This window comes from Ranitomeya imitator, chromosome 1, assembly GCF_032444005.1.
Source record: "Ranitomeya imitator isolate aRanImi1 chromosome 1, aRanImi1.pri, whole genome shotgun sequence".
Classification (NCBI taxonomy): Eukaryota; Metazoa; Chordata; class Amphibia; order Anura; family Dendrobatidae; genus Ranitomeya; species Ranitomeya imitator.
The window spans coordinates 1,136,686,473-1,136,713,791 of record NC_091282.1 but is presented as its reverse complement, the minus strand read 5'-3'; the positions used below and the strand labels follow the sequence as shown (position 1 = coordinate 1,136,713,791).

The following is a 27,319-nucleotide window of genomic DNA, read 5'->3' as shown; positions in this document are numbered from 1 at the left end:
AGCTGCAGCGGAGCCTGCTTAGCAAAGACGTCGATCCCAGCATCTTGCCCAAGCTGAGGCTGTGCTTCTGGTTACCACTGTCATTCCTGGTTCTGCTATTATAACCAACAGTGGTCAGCAGCGAGCAGATGTTCCTGGGACTAAGTCCTGCTTTTTCTCAACTGAGCATGCCTGTGGGATGACCTCCCATTGGAGGTTGGGGGTCACATGCCCAGGCCCTGAAGCGACCCTAATTGGACCACTGGGAAGGCCCCAGAAGGACGCTGCTTGGCCATGCGCTAGTATAAAATTTATATCGTGTGTATGTGTGTGGATGAGTGTTTGACATCTGGTGAAAGCTCCTAATCTATCTCCTCCCTAGCATTGTTATATGTTGTTTTTGTGTTGGAGCTGACTAGTGCCAGTTTGTGCAATCCTGCACAAGGCACGATTATACTGCATCATCTCAGCAGCATCCGCCAGTGCAGTGCCGTGCACATCTAGTGTGCTTTCCGGTCCCTTGCTAGGGCGGTTAGTGGTGTCCGCCAGAGCGGCGCTGCGTGCACTCAGTGTGCTAAATCTTTATTATTTAGATTCTCCTTGGCACCGCAGTTGCAGCACAGAGCACTAGTGGTCTATAGGGACTCTAACCCTGGGTCCTTCGGGCCTGTGACCTAACACTAGTATTCACTCTACGGTATTGCAGCCCTGTGAAGCAACAAGGTTCGCCTCCTTACTTACCGGGTGAAGTTAACCTGTGTGGTTATATTATACCACCAAATAGTCCGCCATTACTGAGCAGCAGGTGTCATCTATCAGTTTAATTAAACACAGATGGACTCCAATGAAGGAGTAGAACCATCTCAAGGAGGATCACAAGGAAATGGACAGGATGTGCCTTAAATATGACTGTCTGAGCCAAGGGTCTGAACACTTATGACCATGTGATATTTCAGTTTTTCTTTTTTACTAAATTTGCAAAAATTTCTACATTTACGGTTTTTTTTCAGTCAAGTCAGGTGTACATTAATGTGAAAGAATGAATTTACCAAATGGCTGCAATGAAATAAAGTGAAAAATGTAAAAGGGTCCGAATACTTTCCATACCCACTGTATATATATATATATATATATATATATATATATATATATCACTTTTTGTATTGAAGAACTGAAATAAATTAACTTTTTGATAATATTCTAATTTTGTGAGAAGCAGCTGTATATATACAGGTCCTTCTCAAAAAATTAGCATATAGTGTTAAATTTCATTATTTACCATAATGTAATGATTACAATTAAACTTTCATATATTATAGATTCATTATCCACCAACTGAAATTTGTCAGGTCTTTTATTGTTTTAATACTGATGATTTTGGCATACAACTCCTGATAACCCAAAAAACCTGTCTCAATAAATTAGCATATTTCACCCATCCAATCAAATAAAAGTGTTTTTTAATAACAAACAAAAAAACCAACAAATAATAATGTTCAGTTATGCACTCAATACTTGGTCGGGAATCCTTTGGCAGAAATGACTGCTTCAATGCGGCGTGGCATGGAGGCAATCAGCCTGTGACACTGCTGAGATGTTATGGAGGCCCAGGATGCTTCAATAGCGGCCTTAAGCTCATCCAGAGTGTTGGGTCTTGCGTCTCTCAACTTTCTCTTCACAATATCCTACAGATTCTCTATGGGGTTCAGGTCAGGAGAGTTGGCAGGCCAATTGAGCACAGTAATACCATGGTCAGTAAACCATTTACCAGTGGTTTTGGCACTGTGAGCAGGTGCCAGGTCGTGCTGAAAAATGAAATCTTCATCTCCATAAAGCATTTCAGCCGATGGAAGCATGAAGTGCTACAAAATCTCCTGATAGCTAGCTGCATTGACCCTGCCCTTGATGAAACACAGTGGACCAACACCAGCAGCTGACATGGCACCCCACACCATCACTGACTGTGGGTACTTGACACTGGACTTCAGGCATTTTGGCATTTCCTTCTCCCCAGTCTTCCTCCAGACTCTGGCACCTTGATTTCCGAATGACATGCAAAATTTGCTTTCATCAGAAAAAAGTACTTGGGACCACTTAGCAACAGTCCAGTGCTGCTTCTCTGTAGCTCAAAAGTGGCTTTACCTGGGGAATGCGGCACCTGTAGCCCATTTCCTGCACACGCCTGTGCACGGTGGCTCTGGATGTTTCCACACCAGACTCAGTCCACTGCTTCCTCAGGTTCCCCAAGGTCTGGAATCGGTCCTTCACCACAATCTTCCTCAGGGTCCGGTCTCCTCTTCTCGTTGTACAGCGTTTTCTGCCACATTGTTTCCTTCCAACAGACTTACCATTGAGGTGCCTTGATACAGCACTCTGGGAACAGCCTATTTGTTGAGAAATTTCTTTCTGGGTCTTACCCTCTTGCTTGAGGGTGTCAATGATGGCCTTCTTGACATCTGTCAGGTCGCTAGTCTTACCCATGATGGGGGTTTTGAGTAATGAACCAGGCAGGGAGTTTATAAAAGCCTCAGGTATCTTTTGCATGTGTTTAGAGTTAATTAGTTGATTCAGAAGATTAGGGTAATAGGTCGTTTAGAGAACCTTTTCTTGATATGCTAATTTATTGAGACAGGGTTTTTGGGTTATCAGGAGTTGTATGCCAAAATCATCAGTATTAAAACAATAGAAGACCTGACAAATTTCAGTTGGTGGATAATGAATCTATAATATATGAAAGTTTAATTGTAATCATTACATTATGGTAAATAATGAAATTTAACACTATATGCTAATTTTTTGAGAAGGACCTGTATATATTATTGATTAGAGGGTAAGGGTTTACTAGACTAAAAAGGGATTTTTTCACTAACAAAAGTTAATTTTAATCAATAGATCTTGGCATCATATTATCTTCTACAACTGGGTGTGTTTTAAAAAAAAAATTCCTGTGCTGTGATTATCTTATAAATATGCCATTGTAGTGTACTGTGTAATGGCTGTGTCTGGCGGTATAGGTGGAAGAGACAAAGGAGATGTAATCAAACACTGTTTTTCATCCATGTTTCTTTTTTTGTGTGTTTTTATTTTTTTATGGAACTGACGTAAAACAAACTAGAATGGAGAAGGAGGCCTATGTCCAAGTGGAGGAAGAGGTGGATGTGGCGCTGCAGGTGAAAGATGCAAGTAAGGAGTAATCCAACACTGTTTGTGTTTTTTAATTTTTGTTTTGGCTTTTTTCTTCATTTTTTTTTGAGGAACTGACTTAAAAGAGCATAAAATTAACTGAAAATAAACTAACAAGCTACAACTAGGGGCAGAAGTCCAACTGGAGGAGAAAATGGAGGTGGATGCAGATGTGTAGGTTGAAGAGGCGGAAGAGGAGGTAGCTAACAGTTTTTTGCTTTATTTATTTGAGGAAGAGGCATCCAAATTAAACAAATGGCAAATTGAGTTTATTACTGGCTGGGAGTGACTGGTATAGTTCACTAGTCATCCAAAGGGATCGATAAATCCTGTGGGATCCATGCCTGGTTCATTTCAATGAATGTTAGCTTCCCCATGTTTGCTGTGGGCAGGTGGATGCGCCTGTCTGTAATGACATCCTCTGTTGTGATAAACACACATTCCGACAGTACTCTTGCCATAGGTCAGGCCTGCACCCCCAAAACATAAAAGGAAAGCTCAGGCCATTTGTCTAATTTGGAGACCCCTAAGTTAAATGAGGCAGACCCATCAGTTAGTACATGGAGATGTGTGAAGAGGTACTCTTCTACAATATTATTGTAACGCTGCCTCCTGCTAATATGGACCATATCAGATGGTGGTGCTGGATATTATTATGTGCTCATAACACTTTGCCAGATTTCAGCCATGCTAACCCTGCTTTCTGAGGTGGTGGTGCCCCAGCTGCATTAGGCTGGTTTCACACTTGCATAGGGCATAGCTGCAGAAGGCTGAGTACTTCCTTCATTAAACCCCGCATACTGCTGCACCTCTTCCTTTCAGCTCCGCCTTCGTCGGCATGCGTCCTGCTGTACCAATCTATAACATTGGGTATGCAGGTCATGCAAAAGTATGCGGTTGCCTCCGCATGCATCGTTATGATGCTGCCCTGAAATGCGCCAAAAGCAACATGTTGCATTTTGTTGTGGTCGGCGCAGCATCATATCAACCCATGTGGAGGCATCCGCATACATTCGCATGGCCTGTGTACCCAATGTTAAAGATAGGTACAGCAGTATGCATGCCGACGTAGGCGGAGCTGAATGGAAGAGGTGTGGAAGTTGGCAGGACTTAGCGGAGGAAGTACGAGGAAGTACGCAGCCCTCTGCAGCTATGCCCTACGCAAGTGTGAAACCAGCCTTAGTGACTCCCTCCTTCCTCCTTGCACTAGTGACTTCCACGGAGCCCACGCTATCATGTGGGAAAGCCATCAGTAGTTTCTCTGCTAGTGTGTGCTTGTATTCACACATTTTGCGATCCCGCTTCAGTGATATAAGTAATGATTGTACATTGTCCTTGTAGCTGGGATCCAGGAGGGTTGTCACCCAGTAATCATCACCGGCAATACAAGCAATTTGGTGGTCATTGTGCAAGCATACAGCATGTATTGGCTCATGTGTGTAAGGCTGTCTGATGGTAATGACAAGCCGTCCTCAGTGGGAGGTGTAATGTCTGGGTCTTCTGTATCCCCCCAGTCATGCTCCAGTGATGCCCTTGAGCTGCTTTGAATGGCTTTGAGTGCCACTGTGCTGTGTACACCTCCTGACCCATCCTCATCCTATCAAAATGTAACCTGGCTTTACAACTGGATACCTGGCCGCTGTTTGGACTGTAACCCACTCACCAAGCTATGTGTGGATGACAGGCTTGATAACAGTTTGAATTGGCCCTGCTCCCGCACCTTCTCCTCACCTATCATCACTTGAATTTTTTCTTCCAGCAGTTATATAGGTTGTATAGTAATGCTGAAGATATGGTGTCATCAGCATTGGTTATATTCGTGGAGTGTTCAAAGCAACACACCATGGCACACACGTCCTGCATGGATTCCCACTCATTAGTGGTGAAGTGTTGTTGTTCTGCAGAGCAACTCAGTCGTGCGTGCAGCAGCTAAAACTCCACTACAGCCTGCTGCTGCTCGCACAGTTACTTCAACATATGTAAGGTGGAGTTCCATCTTCTTGGTATGTCGCATATGAGGTGGTGAGCGGAAAGGCAGAAGTGCACCACAATCAGGCTAATATCAGCAGGATGGGAGCGCTGAAAGCGTGCATACACTGCCTGCACTTTCAGCAGTAGCTCTGACATATATGGGTAGTTTTTCAGGAAGCTCTGTATCACCAAGGTCAGCACAATTGCCAGGCAAGGAATATGGATCAAACTGGCTAGGCCCAGTGCTTCAACAAGATTTCACCACATATTACTAGGATGGCCTTTATTCCATGCGGGGTCTAGGATATCCGCTGCATCATCTTCCACTCACTTCTCACCCCTACCCTCCTTGCCAGTCTGCACACTGCAGAAAGATGTTGCATTTGGCAACTGTGTTTCTTCATCCTCTGAGATGTGCTGTGGTGATCCACTGATCGTGCGTGATAGCCCTCTCATCTACTCATCCTCCATCATAACAAATGGTTGCGCCTCAGTGCACTCAATCTCTTCCACTTCTGCCACAGGGTCAGTTAGATGGGCCACATAACGCGAGCGGAATCATTAAAAAACAGAAGAGACTTCTGCATGATTTGGGGCTTGAAGCCTGATGACCAAGGTCCTCAGGTGCAAACTCTGCACTTTCTGTAGTGGACTGGGAGGAAGATAATGTGAAGGAACTTGAGGCACTCTCAGCCATCCAATCTAACACCTTTTCAGCATCTTTTGGACTCTCCATTTCATGCATTAATACTCGTCACTACGAAATGATGCAGCACGTCCTGTTGCCTGAGTTATAGCAAGCAAAAAATTACCACATCTTCTCCATGCAACAGCTACACCACCACCATCAGCAGCAGCTACACCAGCACCACTATGTCCTTGTTCCTTATTTGTTGCTCTCCTCATTTTTGGAAGTGGTTTTTCGGCACATTACTCACCCAGAGATGGCAGCTGAGTAGAGTTATTGTTTAGGCACACTACTCACAAAAAGACAGCTGCACTGTAGAATTATTTTTTAGGCACACTACTGGTATAGACACAGCGGTAGAGAAAAATTATGTTTTTGGGCCCACAAATGGCAGAGACTGCTGCAGAGTAGATTTATTTTTTAGTCACAGTACTTGTATAGACACAGCGATACAGTAAAATTATAATTTGGGCCCAAAAATGGCAAAGAGATGACTGCAGAGTAGGCACACTACTTGTTTACGGCCGTTGCCATGATGACCAGTGGGTAGACAGTAGTGAATAGGGACCGCGCCCCCAGGAATGTGATTGGCCCATGGTCGGTTAAAAGGCTCTGTGATACCTCATTCCGGACACGCCCCCAGGAGGAAGCTGTCGCGAAACGCGCGTCGGGGTCTGACAAGGAGTAGCGTGCCACGTGGCTGCTAGCAGAGATCTCCCAGTATTGAGGTAATATGCATCTTACTGATTTGTTCAGCGTTGTTTAGTTACAGGCATGTGTTGCCGGCTATATTTGGCTCCATTGTAGGGTTACCTATTAGACCATATGCAAGCTAGAGATTTGTGGGCATGTGCATACAGAGCGGCAGGTGAAGTTGGTATGTGCTGCACGGTAACGTAGCCCTGTCTATGTTAGATCATATGCAAGCTTGAGATCTGTGGGCATGTGTATACGGAGCGGCAGGAGAATTTGATATATACTGCATGTTCACTTAGCCCTGTTAGATCGCATGCAAGCTAGAGATTTATGGACATGTGTATACGGAGCGGCAGGTGCATTTGGTATATACTGCACGGTAACTTAGCCCTGTCTATGTAGAAAGGATCTGCGCTTTGCATCTCTTAGATTTATATCTTGCTTTAATAGTAGACTTATTTAGTAGTCATCTATTGTTATTTATACACCGGAGTCGGGTATTGATCGCAATTATTGCACAGCAAACTAGTTCATCCATTATATATAGAAGCACTATGGCTATGACATTAGGATTACTAAATATTTGTTTTATTTATAGTGGGTGACATGTTTGCGCAACATAAAAAAAATCCAATTTTGTTTTTTTTTATATAGACCTTATTCTATTTAAAGTCGGTAAGTTCTAGTTACGGGTTCTCTGTTTAGCAATATTTGCTCAATACGTCTACCTGTCAGCTATTTTGTTTATTATGGTTGAGAGGTATTGTTTTAATCATTTTTTTATGTGTAATATGTCTGTCAATAAAGTTGTAACTTTTTATAGAAAATAATGTATAAGACACTTTTTTGACTCAGCATTCGGTTAATTTACCGGTCTAGTTGGGCAGTATGTTTATAAAGATGTAAAGTAAAATTATTGCTATGGCCCACAAGTGGCAAAGAGACAGTGGTAGAGCAGATTTGTTTTTTAAGGCACACTGCTCACATAGATACAGTGGTAGAGCAAAATTATTATTTTTGGCCTACAAATTGCAAAGAGACAGCTGCAGATAATTGGCACAGCACTCTCACATATATCGATGCAGACTACACAGGGTGGCTTTTTGGCACGGTACTCCTACTGAGGCACATGCAGAGCACACAAAGAGCCTTTTTCCAAAGCATGCATTCTAATTCAAACCATCATTCCAGCTGTGTCCTGACCCTATACTAATCGGAACAGAATGGCGGCGGCACTTGTGATCAGGCATTTGTACATTCCAGGTCATGTACTGTGCTGACCAATCACAGCCATGCCAATACTTGGATGGCTCAGGAAGTGCCCACAGCCTAAATGCTTGTTGATTGGCTATGCTGCAGCCTTTAAACAAACTTTATTAAGTTTCTGAACCAAATGTAAACTGGACATCTGGTAAAAAGTCAGTGTTTGGGTTTTGGTTCCTTACACTAGGTGTCCTGTAAGAACCCCAAACTTTCCAGTTCGGGTTCGCTCTTCCCTAATTACTTCTCAAAACAAGACCACCTTGCAAAACTAACTACAGAAGGATGATTCTTATGAACTGGACCCAGGATCTGCATAACCTTACCTATTGGGATACTATCACAGACCGATATCAAGCCCCAGCTAGCCGGAAATTACACACTGACAAATATAATTTTGGAACAAAGCTTTTTACCCTTCCTCCAGCATTATGGTTTATTATCTAGTGGTGCATTTCCATCTTATGTCCGTCTCACCATAAGAGACAAACACATACTTACCAGTTGAATACACCTGACCTCAATTTTAGGTCTTGGGTCTTCTTCACAGGTCTTAGGCTACGTTCACATTGGCGTTCCGCCAATGTGCGTCGCTGTTGCGCCGGCGACGCAGCGGTGACGCAGCAGCGACGCGCCCCTATGTTTAACATAGGGGACGCGTGCGTTTTTAGGGTGGCGTTTTTTGACACTTGCGTCGTTTCCGACGCTAGCGTCGGACGCAATAAAATGCAACAAGTTGCATTTTCTGTGCGTCCGATTTTGGTCAAAAAACGACGCACGCGTCGCAAAACGCGCGCGTTTTTGCGCGCGTTTGCGCACGTTTTTTCATGCGTCGCGCGTTGCGTCGCCGACGCAGGGCGGCGCAACGCTAGTGTGAACGTAGCCTTATTTGGTCTTCAGCAATACCAATGCTGTCTGTACCTTGCAACATCATATTGAGAAGTAATACAAGTTATGACATCAGGATGCCTAGTCAACGCTGACAGCGGCACTGAATAGACAAAAGACCTGCTCTGACTCAAAACCAGACTAAAATTTGATGAGAAGCAGTAGAGATGGTGAGGGCCAAAAAAATTTTGTCTTCTTTTTCCTTCAGCCAATTGAGATTGTTCAATTGGTTAAAATGGTTAAAAAATAAATTCAAATCAAAATAAACATTCGCTGTAACACTGACTATGGTACATGACATTTCATAAAAGTATGAATTTAGAAATTTGTTACAGTACATAGTGTGGTATATAATATAAGATAATCTGTAAGTATTAGTCCATGATATCAAATTCAAGTGAAACTTATGCACCTACCTGTACTTGACTTAATGGTTTCATTACCAGCCAAATGACCTAAAAGCACATACTGATTTAATCTTGAGCCGTCTGGTGCCACCACAACGGAATCTGTGGCATTTCTAGTCCATACATACGTCACTTCTGATGTTGTGTAAGCATCTGCACAAAGTAAATAAATGAAAATTTGTACATACTTTCCTGAAGACAGTTCATGCTGTTGTAGCATTATATATTCAAAACAACTTTAATATATTTTTAATTTGACATCTTATCAAAACAACTTAGAAAAACTTCCAAATTGTCTAAAAACAATTTTTTGTGCTCGTTTTTTTTTTCTTCACAGTATAAAATTACCATAGAACTATAATGTAACCATTTGCTTTGAACGTAATGGTGCTTATATCCCTTCATCCTGAGCAAGACAGATTACAATCGTTATCTTACTGATATAGTGAGAGTGAAATATTTTGTTTCAAGATTTGCCTCACATAGGCACCTCATCAACAGACTTTAACATACATTTTTTTTCTACATAATTGACAATGTAGCACGTACTTTAGAAGGCAAAAAACATGCCAAAAATCTTAAACTTTTTTTATTTATTTAAATGGATTTTATTATGTATTATTATGCCAAAACTGCTGGCAGATGCCCGTTAAACAATTTGTAAAGAAGTGGAAAAGCTGCCCACTCCCCCCTTGAAGATCAAATGAACTAGAAGTTGAGACTAGCTGTGAGGGTTCGTAGCAATGCTCTTTAACCTGTGGGCTCCTCACCAGGGAATATGGAGGTTCCTATAATGGTTTCTTTATATCTGATGTACAGTACAGACCAAAAGTTTGGACACATCTTCTCATTTAAAGATTTTTCTGTATTTTCACGACTATGAAAATTGTACATTCACACTGAAGGCATCAAAACTATGAATTAACACATGTGGAATTATATACTTAGCAAAAAAGTGTGAAACAACTGAAATTATGTCTTATATTCTAAGTTCTTCAAAGTAGCCACCTTTTGCTTTGATGACTGCTTTGCACACTCTTGGCATTCTCTTGATGAGCGTCAAGAGGTAGTCACCGGGAATGGTTTTCACTTCACAGGTGTGCCCTCTCAGGTTTAAGACGTGGGATTTCTTGCCTTATAAATGGGGTTGGGAGCATCAGTTGTGTTGTGCAGAAGTCTGGTGGATGCACAGCTGATAGTCCTACTGAATAGAATGTTAGAATTTTTATTATGGCAAGAAAAAAGCAGCAAAGTAAAGAAAAACGAGTGGCCATCATTACTTTAAGAAATAAAGGTCAGTCAGTTTGAAAAATTGGAAAATCTTTGAAAGTATCCCCAAGTGCAGTGGCAAAAACCATCAAGCGCCACAAAGAAACTGGCTGACAATGAGGACCACCCCAGGAAAGGAAGACCAAGAGTCAACACTGCTTCTGAGGATAAATTAATCCGTGTCATCAGCCTCAGAAATCGCAGGTTAACAGCAGCTCAGATTAGAGACCAGGTCAATGTCACACAGAGTTATAGCAGCAGACACATCTCTACAACAACTGTTAAGAGGAGACTTTGTGCAGCAGGCCTTCATGGTAAAATAGCTGCTAGGAGACAACTGCTAAGGACAGGCAACAAGCAGAAGACACTTGTTTGGGCTAAAGAACACAAGGAATGGACATTAGACCAGTGGAAATCTGTGCTTTGGTCTTATGAGTCCAAATTTGAGATCTTTGGTTCCAACCAGTGTGTCTTTTTGTGACGCAGAAAAGGTGAACGAATGGACTCTACATGCCTGGTTCCCACCGTGAAGCATGGAGGAGGAGGTGTGATTACGTGGGGGTGCTTTGCTGGTGACACTGTTGGGGATTTATTCAAATTTGAAGACATACTGAACCAGCATGGCTACCACAGCATCTTGCAGCGGCATGCTATTCCATCCACTTTGCGTTTAGTTGGACCATCATTTATTTTTCAGCAGGACAATGACCCCAAACACACCTCCAGACTGTGTAAGGGCTATTTGACCAAGAAGGAGAGTGATGGGGTGCTACGCCAGATGACCTGGCCTCCACAGTCACCAGACCTGAACCCAATCGAGATGGTTTATGGTGAGCTGGACCGCAGAGTGAAGGCAAAAGGATCAACAAGTGCTAAGCATCTCTGGCAACTCCTTCAAGATTGTTGGAAGACCATTCCCGGTGACTACCTCTTGAAGCTCATCAAGAGAATGCTAAGAGTGTGCAAAGCAGTCATCAAAGCTAAAGGTGGCTACTTTGAAGAACCTAGAATATAAGACATAATTTCAGTTGTTTCACACTTTTTTGTTAAGTATATAATTCCACATGTGTTAATTTATAGTTTTGATGCCTTCAGCGTGAGTGTACAATTTTCATAGTCATGAAAATACAGAAAAATCTTTAAATGAGAAGATGTGTCCAAACTTTTGGTCTGTACTGTTTATACTTCTCATCAAGTAGTCCGTAAAGAAAAGTTTATTTTCGTACTTTAGTCTTCCTCATTCATCTCTTTTCAGGTACTGGCCTGCTATGTCAAGAGGCAGCATGTAGTCTACAGAGGACTATTGCCAAGGTAACATCAGCACAAACACCTAACCAGGATCCACATTCTCCTGTAGCTTGGAGGGTCTCAGATCTCGGCCATGACTGCTGCCCTGCCTCTTGCAGATTCACACCCACTCCTCCACAAATATAAAAAAAATTGATAGAAAAAAAAGGAAATTTGGAATTGGCTGCTTTCACAAGCCAGAGTTTCATGATCTGTATATGGACAATGGTTTCCTGACCTGAACTGAAAATCCTCAGTTATGTCTATAAAGCTGATGAATTTTGTTCAGGAGATCTGACCGAGGCTGGTATGGTAACTACGACCTTTGATTTACACAGAAAAAAAAGACCAATAGATAAAACGAAAAAACTTCTCAGAAATGAAGTAAGTTGTAATTTCCAATGGTTACAAAACATTGACATTTATTGTCTGGCATCGGCTATATCTACTGTAACTTTCAGTTGATAATTAAAAGCAAATAACTTTTATCAACTGAGATTAATTTATATAGAGCTGCATTGTCTCATGTTTCCATTCAACTCTTCTATGCAACCAAAGTGAATATATAGTAAATCAATATTCTTGACAGATAATATATTATTTCATGGATTTTGCTTTTTACCTTTTTAGGCTGATTTAGTTTCAACCGTAAATGTTAAAGTACCTAAGTCTAGAAATTGGAAACTGATATAACTAGTCATAAGAAAGAAGGCACGATACATAAGGCCATAATGTGAATTTTTTCTCACCAGAAAAGGAAAGCAGTCTAGTAAATTAGCTGTCAGTGAAAGATGAATAGCTGTCTACATTCTGTAGGTGATAAGTGAATGGTAAGCATCACCAGTGACCTATAGATTGGCAAATCACAGCTGCCAAGTCCAAGGTAAATTTGTAGTATGTCTTAATGTTGTGACACTTAAAGGAGAAAAAGTCCTTATTTTATTTTAATATGGTTTAAATATTGTTGTGAAAGAACAACCATAGAGCCAATACCTAGCAGGATGATAGTAACAAAGTTTTAGCAGTTGCCAACCTACTTATTGATTTAAGTGATTTTGGTGATGTTGAAAAAATATGTAAACATACAAACTATTTTTATTAACATATTCATTTTTTGCTTTTTCCTACCTTTCTTCCAAGAGTCATAACTTTTTTTTTTTTCCCATGCGCATAACCAAATGAGGGCTTGTTTATTGTGGGATAAGTTGTACTTTGTGAATGACACCATTCATTTTGTCATGTAATGCACTGGAAAGTGGGGCAAAAAAAGTCCAAGAGAGTTTAAATAGCAAAAAAAAGTGCAATTTCACAATTGTTTTTTGGGTTCTTCATTTCTTCCAGAAAATTATTGCAATTACATATTTTTTTTATGTACATATGTTTTTTTCCTTTGTGTGCTTTGGAACATCAAAAACTGTCGGTGCCCATATTAACCTCTTTCTGACCTCGGACGGGATAGTACGTTCGAGGTCAGATACCGCGCTTTGATTCAGGGCTCCGGCAGTGAGCCCGCATCAAAGCAGGGACATGTCAGCTGTTTTGCCCAATCTATCAATAAAAAAGGGATTAACCTGATCGCTAAACGGCGTAGCGAGAAAAAAATTCAAAATGCCAGAGTTACGTTTTTTGGTCGCCGCAACATTGCATTAAAATGCAATAGCGGGCGATCAAAAGAATGTATCTGCACCAAAATGCAATCATTAAAAATGCCAGCTCAGTACGCAAAAAATAAGCCCTCACCCGACCCCAGATCATGAAAAATGGAGACGCTACGGGTATCGGAAAATGGTGCAAATTTTTTTTTTTTTTTAGCAAAGTTTGGAATTTTTTTTCACCACTTACATAAAAGAGAACCTAGCCATGTTTGGTGTATATGAACTCGTACTGACCTGTAGAATCATAATGGCAGGTCAGTTTTAGCATTTAGTGAACCTAGTAAAAAACCAGAGTGTGGGATTGAACTTTTTTTGCAATTTCGCCGCACTTGGAATTTTTTTCCTGTTTTCTAGTACATGACATGCTAAAACCAATGATGTGGTTCAAAAGTGCAACTTGTTTTGCAAAAAATAAGCCCTCACATGGCCATATTGACGGAAAAATAAAAAAGTTATGGCTCTGGGAAGAAGGGGAGCAAATAACGAACATGGAAAAACGGAAAATCCCAAGGTCATGAAGGGGTTAATAGTTTAGATAGGTCGAAGGTGGTGATACACTCCCTTTATATGCTGCTGTCAGAAATTGACATTGGCAGTTAACATAGATTGGCTTTTATCAGGTTAACAGCTGTGGTTGGACATCCATTCCACACACAGCTGTTAGAGGTAGATGATGATTGAATAATTCAACCATCATCTGTGGGTAAAGATGTGGGTTTGCAAGCCAAGCCTGCATCAAAGTCAGGGTCACAAAATAGTTAAAGTTATCTAATGTGAGCATATGACGGAACTGTACATCATATGTCCTGAAAGTGTTAATACAGCATATAATTTATTAGAAATAGGTATTTACAGTATTACACGATTCCATCTTAAGGATCAAGTTTCTTAAAATAGTGCTTGTACTTGTTTGACTTGTTTTCCATAGTATGCGCTAAACCACTGTTAGTAGGTCACTACATTTGATACCTGTGTTTTTTTGCTTCATTACAAACTTATATTATGTACGACAGGAGGAAAATCTTTTCTCACCTCACAAGCTTTAGAACAAATGGATACATTTCCTTAATCAATTTATTGTCAGTGAATGCCCTCAAGGTTTAATTCAATCAATCTGCTGAGAAGAACTTTTTAAAGTGTCCTACAGTTGAACAGCGAGTGACAGCACCACATCCCCTCAGGCTGATGTGTCTCTCGCAGCGGTACATGTTGCTAAGTTCCTGCATGTTTGAAGAGTACAGAATAGAGTAAAGATGGGACTTTAAAAATCTAAGATAGAATAGAATATTTACTTTCTAATCAGATTTTCAGAGAAGTTTAGAGAACTCTTGTTGGAAATCTCATGCTCCAGTGGAAATCCCCCAGTTTTATTTTACATAGTTATCTAACGTGAACTCTAGGATGTGATGAGCAACCAGCGTTGAGTTTCAATAATATTATCTTTTATAGGGGCTTCTTGCTATGATTTCTGACAGACTCATTGTGAATAATAAGAGGGTACAAACAAAAATAGCAACCATTACTGTTATGGACCTGGTGGTTAAGAGCACCCGGAACGACCTGATGGTTAAACTCACACAGGACAAGCTCTGGGAAGTGGGAACTCTGCTGACCGCAACCCCTAATCCTATCACACAACTAGAAATAGCCGTGGAGCGTACCTAACACGACCTAGACACCTCTTCACAGCCTAAGAGCTAACTAGCCCTAAAGATAGAAAATAAAGCCTACCTTGCCTCAGAGATATTCCCCAAAGGAAAAGGCAGCCCCCCACATATATTGACTGTGAGTTAAGATGAAAGTCACAAACACAGAGATGAAACAGGTTTCAGCAAAGGGAGGCCAGACTTACTAAACAGACTGAGGATAGAAAAGGTATCTTTGCGGTCAACACAAAAAACTACAAAAAACCACGCAGAGTGTGCAAAAAGACCTCCGCACTGACTCACGGTGCGGAGGTGCCACTCTGCATCCCAGAGCTTCCAGCTAGCAAGACAAAATCATGATAGCCAACTGGACAAGGAAACAATGAACAAATAATTAACTAGCAGGGACTTAGCTTCTGCTGGAGTAGACAGGTCACCAGAAAGATCCAAGAGCAAACTGAACCAGTACAAGCACATTGACAGCTGGCATGGAGTAACGATCTGAGTGGAGTTAAATAGAACAACCAGCCAAAGAATAAACTATGTCACCTGTGGAAGGAACCTCAGAAGCAGCAGCTCCACTCACAGCCACCAGAGGGAGTCCATGGACAGAACTTGCCGTAGTACCATTCATGACCACAGGAGGGAGTTCGAAAACAGAATTCACAACACATTACCATTGGTTTGCTGTTTATACTCTATATTGGTATTTGAAGCCGGGAAGATGTACAGATACAGTAAAGATACAATGAACCTGAATACTGCTATTGTCTCATCCTCATCTAGGTACCATTGTTATTATTATTTATTATGCTTTACTTATATAGTGCTATCATATTCCATTTTACATACATTATCATCCCTGTCCACCCCAACGGGGCTCACAATCTAAATTCCCTATCAGGAGGTCTTTGGAGTGTGGGAGGAAACCTGGAGGAAACCGACACAAACATGGGGAGAACATACAAACGCTTTCCAGATGTCTTTGGTGAGGTTTGAACCCAGGACCCACTGAGCCCCCGTGCTGTCCAGTGAAATGTTCTAATTGTACTGCTGTGATGATGTATTGCTGTGTTAGTATCCCATTTCTATTAAAGAAATAAATGCTTTAATTTAAATTGTTCTTTGTAATGCTCTATTATAATGATTATCGGGATTTTCTTGGCTACCTTTATACATGCTAGATTATCTCCATGTACTCACAGAATTCTGCTGGCAGCCGATGATAAATTGAAGTTTAGCTGCTGATAAGGACTGATGCATTTTAACATTTTTAATGTTTTCTTGTCTAAACCAAGCATAATGTTGTCTGCACACTGACCCTTTAATAATGAATGGCAACTTGCGACCTAAAACTCGCAATGGAAGTCAAGGGATATGTTTAATCATTTTAAATCCATGTTACTTCCATGTTTAGTAAATTAGTACATAATAGGCTTCTATTTTGGGTCATATCTAAGAACATTTACAGACAAAATATAGATATAATACAGTATTATAGATCTAATACAGAAAGGGAATTGTAATAATGACATGTTTAGAAAAATGCACATAGGTGAAAATGATTGTTCTGCTTTTTTTCTGAAAGCTGTACAGCCATTTTTTATGGCCATGTGAATTAGCGTAAATCGGTCTTCAGATTGCTTCATCTACTGGCAGCCAGATGTTATGGAAATGAACAGTTTGTACTTAAAAGGAACCTGTCAGCAGGATTGTGCTCAGTAATCTACAGACAGTGTCAGGATGGTGCCGGTATACTGAATAAAATGATAACTTGGTTGATGAAATCCGTCTTGTGGTTCTTGTTTAATCTTTAGTTTCAGTTTTGAGTTAATGATATGCCCATGCCCCGGGGGCGGCCTGTGGGGGTCTTCATGTGGTGCTCTGATTAGTTATTCATAACACCTGCGCTATAGCATAATCGCATGTGTACTGTGTTTACAATTAATATGGTTAACATGGCTGAGGCTATCATGATATTAAAACAATATCCGTTTGAAAGTAGCAGCTATCGGTGATCTGATAGAGGTGATCTGATAGCTGCTATTGCACAACTGCCGGCAGCGCCATCTTGCTAGAGAAAAAAAAATGTACTCCTCCAAGATTGCACCGACGGAGATTGCCGATAGCTGCTATTGTGCAGGCCCCGCCAGCGACATCTTGGAAAATATATTTTTTTTCTCTGGCAAGACCGCACCGCTGGCACCTGCACAGCAGCAGCTATCGGATCACCTTCTATATACACCAATAGCTGCTACTGGGCAGGTTGAACCCTTTTCAAATGGATTTTTTTTAATATAAGGATATCTGGCACCCGCCTGCAGAAGGGTTTTTTTCAGTATGTATATATAATATTCATTATGTAAAGTAGAGGGCAGGTCAGTGAGGGATGAGTGATCTGTCAGCAGTCTGCATTATGAATACCTAGTCAGAGCACCTCATATAGACCAACCACAGGCCGCCCCGGGGCACAAGTATATCATTAACGCAAAACTGAATATAAAGATTAAACAACAACCACAAGACGGGTTTCATCACCGATATCATTTTAATCAGAATAATGGTACCTACCTGACACTGTCTGTAGGTTACTGTGCACAATCCTGCTGACAGGTTTTACATGTATCATAGAAGAAGCTGCTGATAAACTGGTAATACATAGTAAACTGATGCATTTATTTTTGTATAGCTAGGTTCACATTAATTGATCGATCCTTTCCAATATCCTCCTTGAAACCTACTTCAAATATTCTTTAATAATTCTTCCCATTCAATTGAATAGAAAATCCACTTTGCTGTTTATATGATTTGTTTAAACTTTTTCCAATGAGGTTTGGAAAGTCCTGAAACGCGTTACATTGGTATCTTCCACATTCTTGCTACTAACAGGGCAGTGCAAAATTCAGATTAAACATACATACAGACCTATTATTAAGTGCATGAGCAGATGCAATAGAATTTTCATATGGAATTAAACGTGATTAATGAATTGCTATTAATAACAAATTTTTGTTCCTGGTATAGAACATTGCAATTATGTGCACCAACAATAAATGTAATAATGACACAAAACAAGTCAGTACATTCCAATTAACAAGTGACCTTCAGACAAAGACCGGCAAATACTTACAGCTGCCAAATTTTAATGGACAGGCATGTGCATCCATAGGAAAATCTTCCAAATGCATGGGGCATTCAGCCTGGACAGTGAGCCTAAGAAACAGACACAAAAAAATCTAAATGTTTTATTTTCTAAAGAGTAATACAAAAGGGAAATCTGTTCTACAATGCAGCCCAACTTATGGCGCGTGAGATAAAAAATTGCTCTGTTCTGCTAATAACATCATTAACATTTAAATCTGCTCTTTTATTTTCTTTTCATGTGGTCTTTCATAAAACGTTTATAACATCAAAACATTACAAACAAGCACATTTCCATAATTTCCATATTTCAGCCAAATATTGTATAATATACAGTACACAGTTGTAAAAGCAGTTGTCAAATTGATGCTGAACACTTGGCTTATTTTGGGAAATTCATTGCAAAGACACTGAGCAGTTCAGATAAAAAGTTTTCTTTTTTATCAGAAACGCCAGAGCACAATTTTTCTTCCCAGCAACACTAAAGTTGTCATGGCACAGCTGTTGGGTGACCAGGGACCAGGGGCTCATTCCCTGTCCCTAACACTAGGGGCGCCCTAGCTCACCTTGCTCCCCGAGATACTTCAGATGGTGAAGATGCAGGGGCCTCCGCCCTTGCCTTATCTCTTAAGTTAGCCCTCTTTCTTTTCTCTTCCCTTACCCAAGGAAAGAGGATGCGCTACTCTGCACCGTAGTACATAAACCCGACAAACAAGGCAACACAAACAAGGGTTAACAGAAAACTCCAGGCATACAAAATATTCACTCACATGTAACAGAGGAATGCACCGGGTTGTGAAGGTAGGGGAATAAACCAAAATAGAGAAGGATAAGGAATTACTACTAGTGTTGAGCATTCCGATACCGCAAGTATCGGGTATCGGCCGATATTTGCGGTATCGGAATTCCGATACTGAATTCCGATACTTCCCGCGTATCGGATACCGGAATCGGAAGTTCCCAGAATTCAAATTGAACGCAGCAGCCAATGAGGAATGAATGAAAGTGTGGGCACATCCTGTTTAGCATGGTGGGCATGTAAGTACTGGCAAGGCTTGGATTGGCTGCTGAAATGATGTCACTCTGCACTATAAAAAAGCGCTGCCGCCATTTTGCGCTCACTCTGCTGTGATTTCAGTTAGGGACAGGACGCTGTGTTCTAACTGAGGGCCAGTTGAGCTAGCTAATTGCTTTATTTTCCTTTCCAAAGGCTAATTTAGCAAAACGCTGTGTGTTCTTCACTGTTCACCTTGCTCTTGCCTTGCAGCGCTGTTTTAACAGCGTTCTGCAAGGTCTCTGTGTGTGTGTGTGTGCAGCTCACTCTGTAGTCTGTGTGCAGCCATATACCCGGTTGTATTCAGCTCAGGGGGGGTTCACACTGCCTCACACAGTTGTTCTTTTTTGCTCTTAGTGCAGCCTGCTGCACATTTTTTCTCAAATTTCCTATTAGTGTTTTTCCACCAGTCTCCAGCTCTATTGTGGAAAAACACTACATAGGATAACCTAGAGGGGGGTTTTTGGGCCTTGCAGCGCCGTTTACGGCTGTCTGCACGGTCTCCGTGTGAGCCCAGCTCGCCCTGTAGTCTGTGTGCAGCCATAGCCGGTTGGATTCAGCTCAGGGTTCGTTACTGGCTCATACCTTGAGAAAAATTTTCCTTTTTTTCAAATAGTGCAGCCTGTTTAAAATTTGAAAAAAAAAATTCCTATTAGTGTCTTTCCACTCGTATCCAGCTAAATAGTGGAAAAACACTATATAGGATAACCTAGAGGAGGGTTTTTTGGCCTTGCAGCGCCGTTTACGGCTGTCTGCACGGTCTCCGTGTGAGCCCAGCTCGCCCTGTAGTCTGTGTGCAGCCATAGCCGGTTGGATTCAGCTCAGGGTTCGTTACTGGCTCATACCTTGAGAAAAATTTTCCTTTTTTTCAAATAGTGCAGCCTGTTTAAAATTTGAAAAAAAAAATTCCTATTAGTGTCTTTCCACTCGTATCCAGCTAAATAGTGGAAAAACACTATATAGGATAACCTAGAGGAGGGTTTTTTGGCCTTGCAGCGCCGTTTACGGCTGTCTGCACGGTCTCCGTGTGAGCCCAGCTCGCCCTGTAGTCTGTGTGCAGCCATAGCCGGTTGGATTCAGCTCAGGGTTCGTTACTGGCTCATACCTTGAGAAAAATTTTCCTTTTTTTCAAATAGTGCAGCCTGTTTAAAATTTGAAAAAAAAAATTCCTATTAGTGTCTTTCCACTCGTATCCAGCTAAATAGTGGAAAAACACTATATAGGATAACCTAGAGGAGGGTTTTTTGGCCTTGCAGCGCCGTTTACGGCTGTCTGCACGGTCTCCGTGTGAGCCCAGCTCGCCCTGTAGTCTGTGTGCAGCCATAGCCGGTTGGATTCAGCTCAGGGTGCGTTACTGCCTCATACCTTGAAAAACAATTTCCTTTTTTTCAAATAGTGCAGCCAGTTTAAAATTTGAAAAAAAAAATTCCTATTAGTGTCTTTCCACTTGTATCCAGCTAAATAGTGGAAAAACACTATATAGGATAACCTAGAGGAGGGTTTCTTGGCCTTGCAGCGCCGTTTACGGCTGTCTGCACGGTCTCCGTGTGATTTAAACTAGCTCTGTAGCCCGATCTGCACCAAAAAAAAGGTTAAGTTCACCAAACACAACTTACACTTGTGTAGGCCACATTTGAAAAATAATAAAGTTTAGTCCACAATTTACAACATTAGTGTTTCTTACACCTGTTAGGAGGAGCATTACAGGAATAAGCACACTAAGGCCTTAGTACTTTTCTGCTTATCTTTATCTGTCAACCAAGATGAAGAGGGCAGGGAGTAAGGCACGTGGGCGTGGGCGCGGAGCAGGGAGAGGAGCAGGGAGAGGACGTGGTGATTCTGTGCCTGCTGCGGGCGCCGGTGACTCGTCGTCACTCAGTTTCAGCAGGGAACAGTCCTTCATGCGCAGCTTTGTCGGAGAGCGCCGTGCACCGCTGCTGCGTGAAGACCAAATTGAAGCCGTTGTCGGGTGGATGGCAGCTAACGCCTCGGCATCGACTTCAGTTAGTGCCACATCCTCTCAGGCACAGAGCACTGGAGAGCAGCCATCTGTCTCTTCACCACCTGCCAAATTGGCCAGGCAGTCAGAGAGCCCAGGACAGGAGCCGTCTCTACTTCTGTTCTCTGAATCTCTTGGCTTGGAAACAGGGGGCCAGCCAAGCAGCATTGGAGAAATGGAAGAAGAGGCAGTGTGCAGTGATGCCCAACACCTTTTTCTCTCTGACTCTGAAGAGGCAGGTGGGCCAGTGCCTCCGGTGACCACAGCGCAGTACGCATCTGATGATGAAACTCAGGTGCCGCTTTCTCGTGCGTACTGTGCTGCTGAGACTACCCAGGAGGAGCAGTTGGTGGCAGAGGGTAGTGGAGATGATGAGGTCCTTGACCCATCGTGGCGTGAGGAACAGGAAGGTGGTGGGAGCAGCTCAGAGGAAGAGCTTCCTCTTACGGGCCAAAGAGGGAGAGGGAGGGGGAAGACTGCGGAGCCTGTAGCCTCCACTTTGGCACCCGTTAGGAGCCTGTCTCTTTCCAAAGCCAAAAAGGGCGCTCCCAAGACTTGCAGTGCCTGGTCCTTTTTTGACACAGTTGCAGATGACATTTGTTTTGTCAAATGCAAGCTGTGTCATCATAAAGTAAAAAGAGGGAAAAATGTCAGCAACCTCAATACCACAAATATGTGGAAACATGTGCGGACCAGGCACGCGGTGGAGTTACAGAAACACACTGAAGATGTAGGCCAACCAACAGCGGCAGCTACCACCTCTTCAGCTCGTGTTGCCTCTTCCTCCAGCTCACGCACAGCTGGTTTGGCTTCCTCCCAGAGACCTTGTGTAATTCCACCCACAGCACCACCTTCCCAGTCATCCTCACACTCCCAGTCTACTCTACAGCCATCGGTAGTACAGGCATGGGAGAAAAGGCGGGCATTCTCGGCCAACCACCCCCGAGCACAGGCTCTGAATGCAGGCATTGCCAAACTGTTGTCCCTGGAAATGCTCTCGTTCAGGCTGGTGGAGACTGACAGCTTCCGTGACTTGATGGCATTGGCAGTCCCACAGTACAAGGTGCCCAGCCGCTTTTACTTCAGCAGGCAGGCTGTCCCTGCCCTGCACAGGCATGTTGAGGCAAACATAAAACATGCGCTACTGAACGCCGTCAGTAGCAAGGTCCACCTCACCACCGATGCGTGGACCAGTCAGCATGGACAGGGGCGATATGTTTCCCTCACTGCCCATTGGGTTAATGTTGTTGAGCCAGGTACAGATCGTGCGAGTGGCGCAGGACGTGTCCTGCCCACTCCAAGGATTGCAGGAATCCAGTCTGTACGCATCGACTCCTCCTCTTACACCAGTTCCTCTGATTCCTCTCTGCAGGATCCGTCACAGTCCACCCCCACATGGACCCGTGAACGTTTACCTATGACCGACATGAGCACAGCCATGGCCAAACGTCAGCAGGCCGTCTTGAAACTAGTTTCATTGGGGCATCGAAGCCACACAGCGCAGGAGCTCTGGAATGCCATAAAGCAGGAGAGCGATGTGTGGTTACTGCCAGCGAATCTCCAGCCAGGCATGGTAGTGTGTGACAATGGCCGAAATCTGGTGGCAGCTTTGGCCCTTGGCAACCTCACTCACATCCCATGTCTGGCACATGTGCTCAATTTGGTTGTGCAGAGTTTTCTGAGGGACTATCCGGATCTTGATGCCCTGCTGCACAAGGTCCGCCTAGAGTGTGCTCACTTGCGGCGTTCCAGCTTGGCCAGATCCCGCATTGCTGCTCTGCAGCGCCGATTCCGCCTTCCGGAACACCGCATCATATGTGACCTACCTACCCGGTGGAATTCCACGTTACATATGTTGGAGCGGTTGTGTGAGCAGCAGCAAGCAGTTATGGAGTACCAGCTGCATCAGGCGCAAAGAAGTCGCAGTCAGCGCCGATCAGACTTCACAACCACAGAGTGGGCCACTATGAAGGACGTCTGCCAGGTTTTGCGTCCTTTTGATTATTCCACGCGGATGGCAAGTGCAGATGATGCACTAGTCAGCATGACTGTCCCCCTTATCTGCCTGCTTCAGCAAACTTTGCAAGGGTTAAGGGATGATGTGGTGGAAGAGGTGGAGGATGAGGAGTCACCTTTTCCATCAGCTTCTGGAGAGTCAGCGCCACGTGGTTCCTCACAAAGGGGTACGCAGGGGCCAATTTGTGAGGAGGATGAGGAGGAGTCAATGGAGGAGGAAGAGCTCCGTCCAGAGGAGGGAGCGACACAATTGTCCAGTGGTCAGTGTGTACAGCGAGGGTGGGGTGATGACGAGCGGGCAGAGATCATGTCTCAAGCAGGGGACAGCGTTTCTGGGCCGGTTGGCACTCTGCAGCACATGGTGGATTTCATGCTGCAGTGCCTGAGAAACGACCGCCGCATCGACCACATTCTCAACATGCCTGATTATTGGGTGTTCACCCTCCTCGATCCTCGCTACCGGGACAACGTCCAAAACCTCATCCCTGCGTTGACCCGGGAGCGTAAATTGCGGGAGTACCACGACACACTGGTGAATTCCATCATCTTCTCCTGTCCAACTGAGAGGAGTGCTGCTAGTGCTTTACAAAGCAGCTCAGTGCGTCGAGGCAGTGGGGGAGGCTCTGCCCAAAGAGGGAGCAGAAGCAGTGCCTCTGCCCAAGGCAAGCCCAGTATGGCACAACTCTGGCACACTTTTGTGTGCCCGCCCCAAATGTCTACACCATCACCGGCGGCTCCAGTCAGCAGGAGGCAACGGTTCCGTCAGATGGTGACAGACTACATGGCTTGCCCTCTTACTGTACTCCCAGACGGCTCTTCCCCGTTCAAGTTTTGGGTCTCTAAGCTGGATACATGGCCAGAGCTAAGCCAGTATGCATTGGAGGTGCTGGCTTGCCCTGCGGCTAGTGTCTTATCGGAACGTGTCTTTAGTGCCGCAGGTGGTGTACTAACAGACCGTCGCATGCGACTATCCTCCGATAACGTTGACCGGCTTACTTTCCTGAAAATGAACCAGGCCTGGATCTCGCAGGAATTTGCCACTCCTCTGCCTGATTAAGTAATTGGGTGTCATCCAGGTCTCCTGCTGTGTTCATCTTTCTACCACCTGAACTGCTATTCCTGGGCTCCAACACCGCCAGTTGCGGCTCAGAAGTGCAGGCTGCACAGTAAAAACATACGACCCAGTGTTATTGGGTTTCAGTAACGTCAGCTGATCCCCAGCTGTGTAGCCGGCAATGTGTCCTGCGACCGCCACGCTGGCACAACAACCTAAATGTAAGGGAACCTGTCCCCCCCCCCCCCCGTCGTTTGTTACTGAAAGAGCCATCTTGTGCAGCAGTAATGCTGCACAAGGAAAAGGTAGCTCTTTTTTTTTAGCTCTTTGCACACGCAGAACTTAACACTTATAAAATGTGTTCACTGATACCGTTATACCGTCCCGGAGCTGGGACTTTCCTTCGTAATGTGACGCAGCACAGCCGTCATTCCTACCCCCTTGGTGCCATGCGCTGCCTCCTCAGCGTTGTTTTAAGCTGTCACGGAGCCTGCGCTGTTCTGTTATCCCTTGGGCATGCCCTATTTGCGCTGCCTGTCTTCTGACATAATTTGGTGTCAGGCTGGCTGCGCCTGTGCGGCCGCGGTGCCCGAGATCCCGCCTCGCAGTGTCTTCTGATTGAGTCACACTGCGGGCCTGGGATCCATGGGCATGCGCAGTGCATATCTTCCCCTCGGGCTCTCGCTCATTTCCCTCCGCCTTCTTTAGACTGTGCGCCGTCAGCTGATCCCTAGCATGCCACGGCCGTGACACCGCACAGTCTGAAGAAGAGGGAAGGAGGGGAGTGAGAGTCGAGGTTATGCACTGTGCATGCCCATGGTTCCAAGGCCCGCAGTGGGATTACGTTAGATGAGACTGCGAGGTGGGATCTGGAGCAGCGTGGACGCACAGGCACTGACAGCCTGACACCAAATTATGTCAGAAGACAGGCAGCGCTAATTGGGCATGGCCAAGGGCTAACAGAACAGCGCAGGCTCCGTGGCAGCTTAAAACAACGCTGAGGAGGCAGCGCACGGCATCAAAGGGATAGGAATGACAGCTGTGCTGTGTCCCATTACGAAGGAAATTCGCACCTCCGGAACGGTTTAACGGTATAAAGGGACACATTTTTAGTGTTTACTTCGGTGTTTGCAAGGAGCATAATTAAAAGAGCAACCTTTTCCTTTTGCATCCTTAGTGCTGCACAACATGGCTCTTTCAGCTACAAACGTCTTGGGGGGGGGGGTTAAAGGTTTCCTTTCAACTTGCTCCAATCAGGCTTCGGCCTACACTCTGTTCCTCTGCTCCTCCTGCTGTCCCTGGGCTCTAACACCGCCAGTTGGTGCCTGGAAGTGCTGTGTGCACAGTCAACAGTCGCTCCTCTGTTATTGGGGTTCAGTAACGTCAGCTGATCCCCAGCTGTGTGTGCGGCAATACCTCCAATCTGCTCCTCCTGCTGTCCCTGGGCTCTAACACCGCCAGTTGGTGCCTGGAAGTGCTGTGTGCACAGTCAACAGTCGCTCCTCTGTTATTGGGGTTCAGTAACGTCAGCTGATCCCCAGCTGTGTATCCGGCAACGTGTCATGCGACCGCCACGCTGGCACAACTAAAATGTAAGGGGACCTGTCCCCCCCCCCCCCTAGGCGTTTGTTACTGAAAGAGCCACCATGTGCAGCACTAATACTGCACAAGGGAAAGGTCGCTCTTGAAATTATGCTCCTTGCAAACGCTGAACTACACACTCATGTAATGTGTCCCCTCACACCGTCCAACCGTCCCGGAGGTGGGACTTTCCTTTGTAATGTGACACAGCACAGCCGTCATTGCTACCCCCTTGGCACCGTGCGCTGCCTCCTTAGCGTTGTTTGATTCCGTCATGGACCCTGCGCTGTTATGTTATCCCTTGGCCATGCACAGTTTGCGCTGCCCGTCCTCTGACATCATTTGTTGTCGTCCTGGCTGCGCCTGTGCGTCCACGCTGCCCGAAATCACACCTCGCAGTGTCGTCTAATGTGATCCCACAGTGGGCCTGGTATCCATGGCCATGCGCAGTGCATATACTAGCCTCTCACTCCCCTTCTTCACGCTTCTTCAGACTAGGCGGCGTCAGCTGATCCCTAATAGCATGCCACGGCCGTGACGCCGCACAGTCTGAAGAAGCAGGAAGGAGGTGAGTGAGAGGCGATGATATGCACTGCGCATGCCCATGGATCCCTGGCCCGCAGTGGGACTACATTAGATGACACTGCAAGGTTGGATCTCGGGCAGCTTTGACGCACAGGCACTGCCAGCCTGACACCTACATGATGTCAGAAGACGGGCACCGCTAACTGTGCATGGCCAAGGGATAACATTACAGTGCGGGCTCCGTGACAGAACCAAACAACGTTGAGGAGGTGGTGCCCGGCACCAAGGGGGTTGGAATGACGGCTGTGCTGTGTCACATTACAAAGGAAAGTCCCACTTCCGGGATGGTTTGACGGTGTGAGGGGACACATTATATGAGTGTGTACTTCAGCGTTTGCAAGGAGCATAATTTTCGGAGCCACCATTTTCCATGTGCAGTATTACTGCTGTACAAGATGGCTCTTTCAGCAACAAATGCCTGGGGGGGGGGTTAAAGGTTCCCTTTCAACTTGCTCCACTGCAGGCTTCGGCCTACACTCTGCTCCTCTTTGATTCCCTGGGTTTCAACACTGTCAGTTGCCACCTGGAAGTGTTGTCTACACAGAAAAAAACACTAGGTGATGTGTCAGTGGGGTTCAGCACCGCCAGCTGTTCCCCTGCTGTGTAGTCGGCAACGTGTCCAGCACAAGCCACGCTGGCACAACAGAACAAAAGCTGCCACCAGTGCAGGCTTCGGCCTACACTCTGCTCCTCTCCTCCTCCTGCTGACCCTGGGCTCAAACACCGCTAGTTTTTGCCCGGAAGTGCTAGCTGCACAGAGAAAAACACCAGCCAATGTGTTAGTGGGGTTCAGCAACGCCAGCTGTTCCCCTGCTGTGTAGCCGGCAACGTGACCTGCAAACGCCATGCAGGCACAGGAACTGAAATTAAAAGGGAACCTGGCCCCACCCCCCCAGGTGTTTCTATGTATAACAGCCACCTAGTACAGCAGTACTGCTGCATTTGTACAAGGTGGCTGAC

General features: G+C 44.4%; 1 protein-coding gene across 2 annotated transcripts in view; it reads right to left on the bottom strand.

The window, feature by feature from the left end:
- GABRA2 (gamma-aminobutyric acid type A receptor subunit alpha2) overlaps positions 1-27,319 on the bottom strand; it is a 359,232-nt gene that overhangs the window by 77,910 nt on the left and 254,003 nt on the right. For both annotated transcript variants that reach the window (XM_069744513.1, XM_069744514.1), the window contains exons 6-7: positions 18,060-18,142; positions 9,082-9,225 (exon numbers count right to left, since the gene is read on the bottom strand). In XM_069744513.1, the coding sequence (XP_069600614.1) occupies positions 9,082-9,225; positions 18,060-18,142 (227 nt within the window). The remainder of the gene's footprint in view (positions 1-9,081; positions 9,226-18,059; positions 18,143-27,319) is intronic.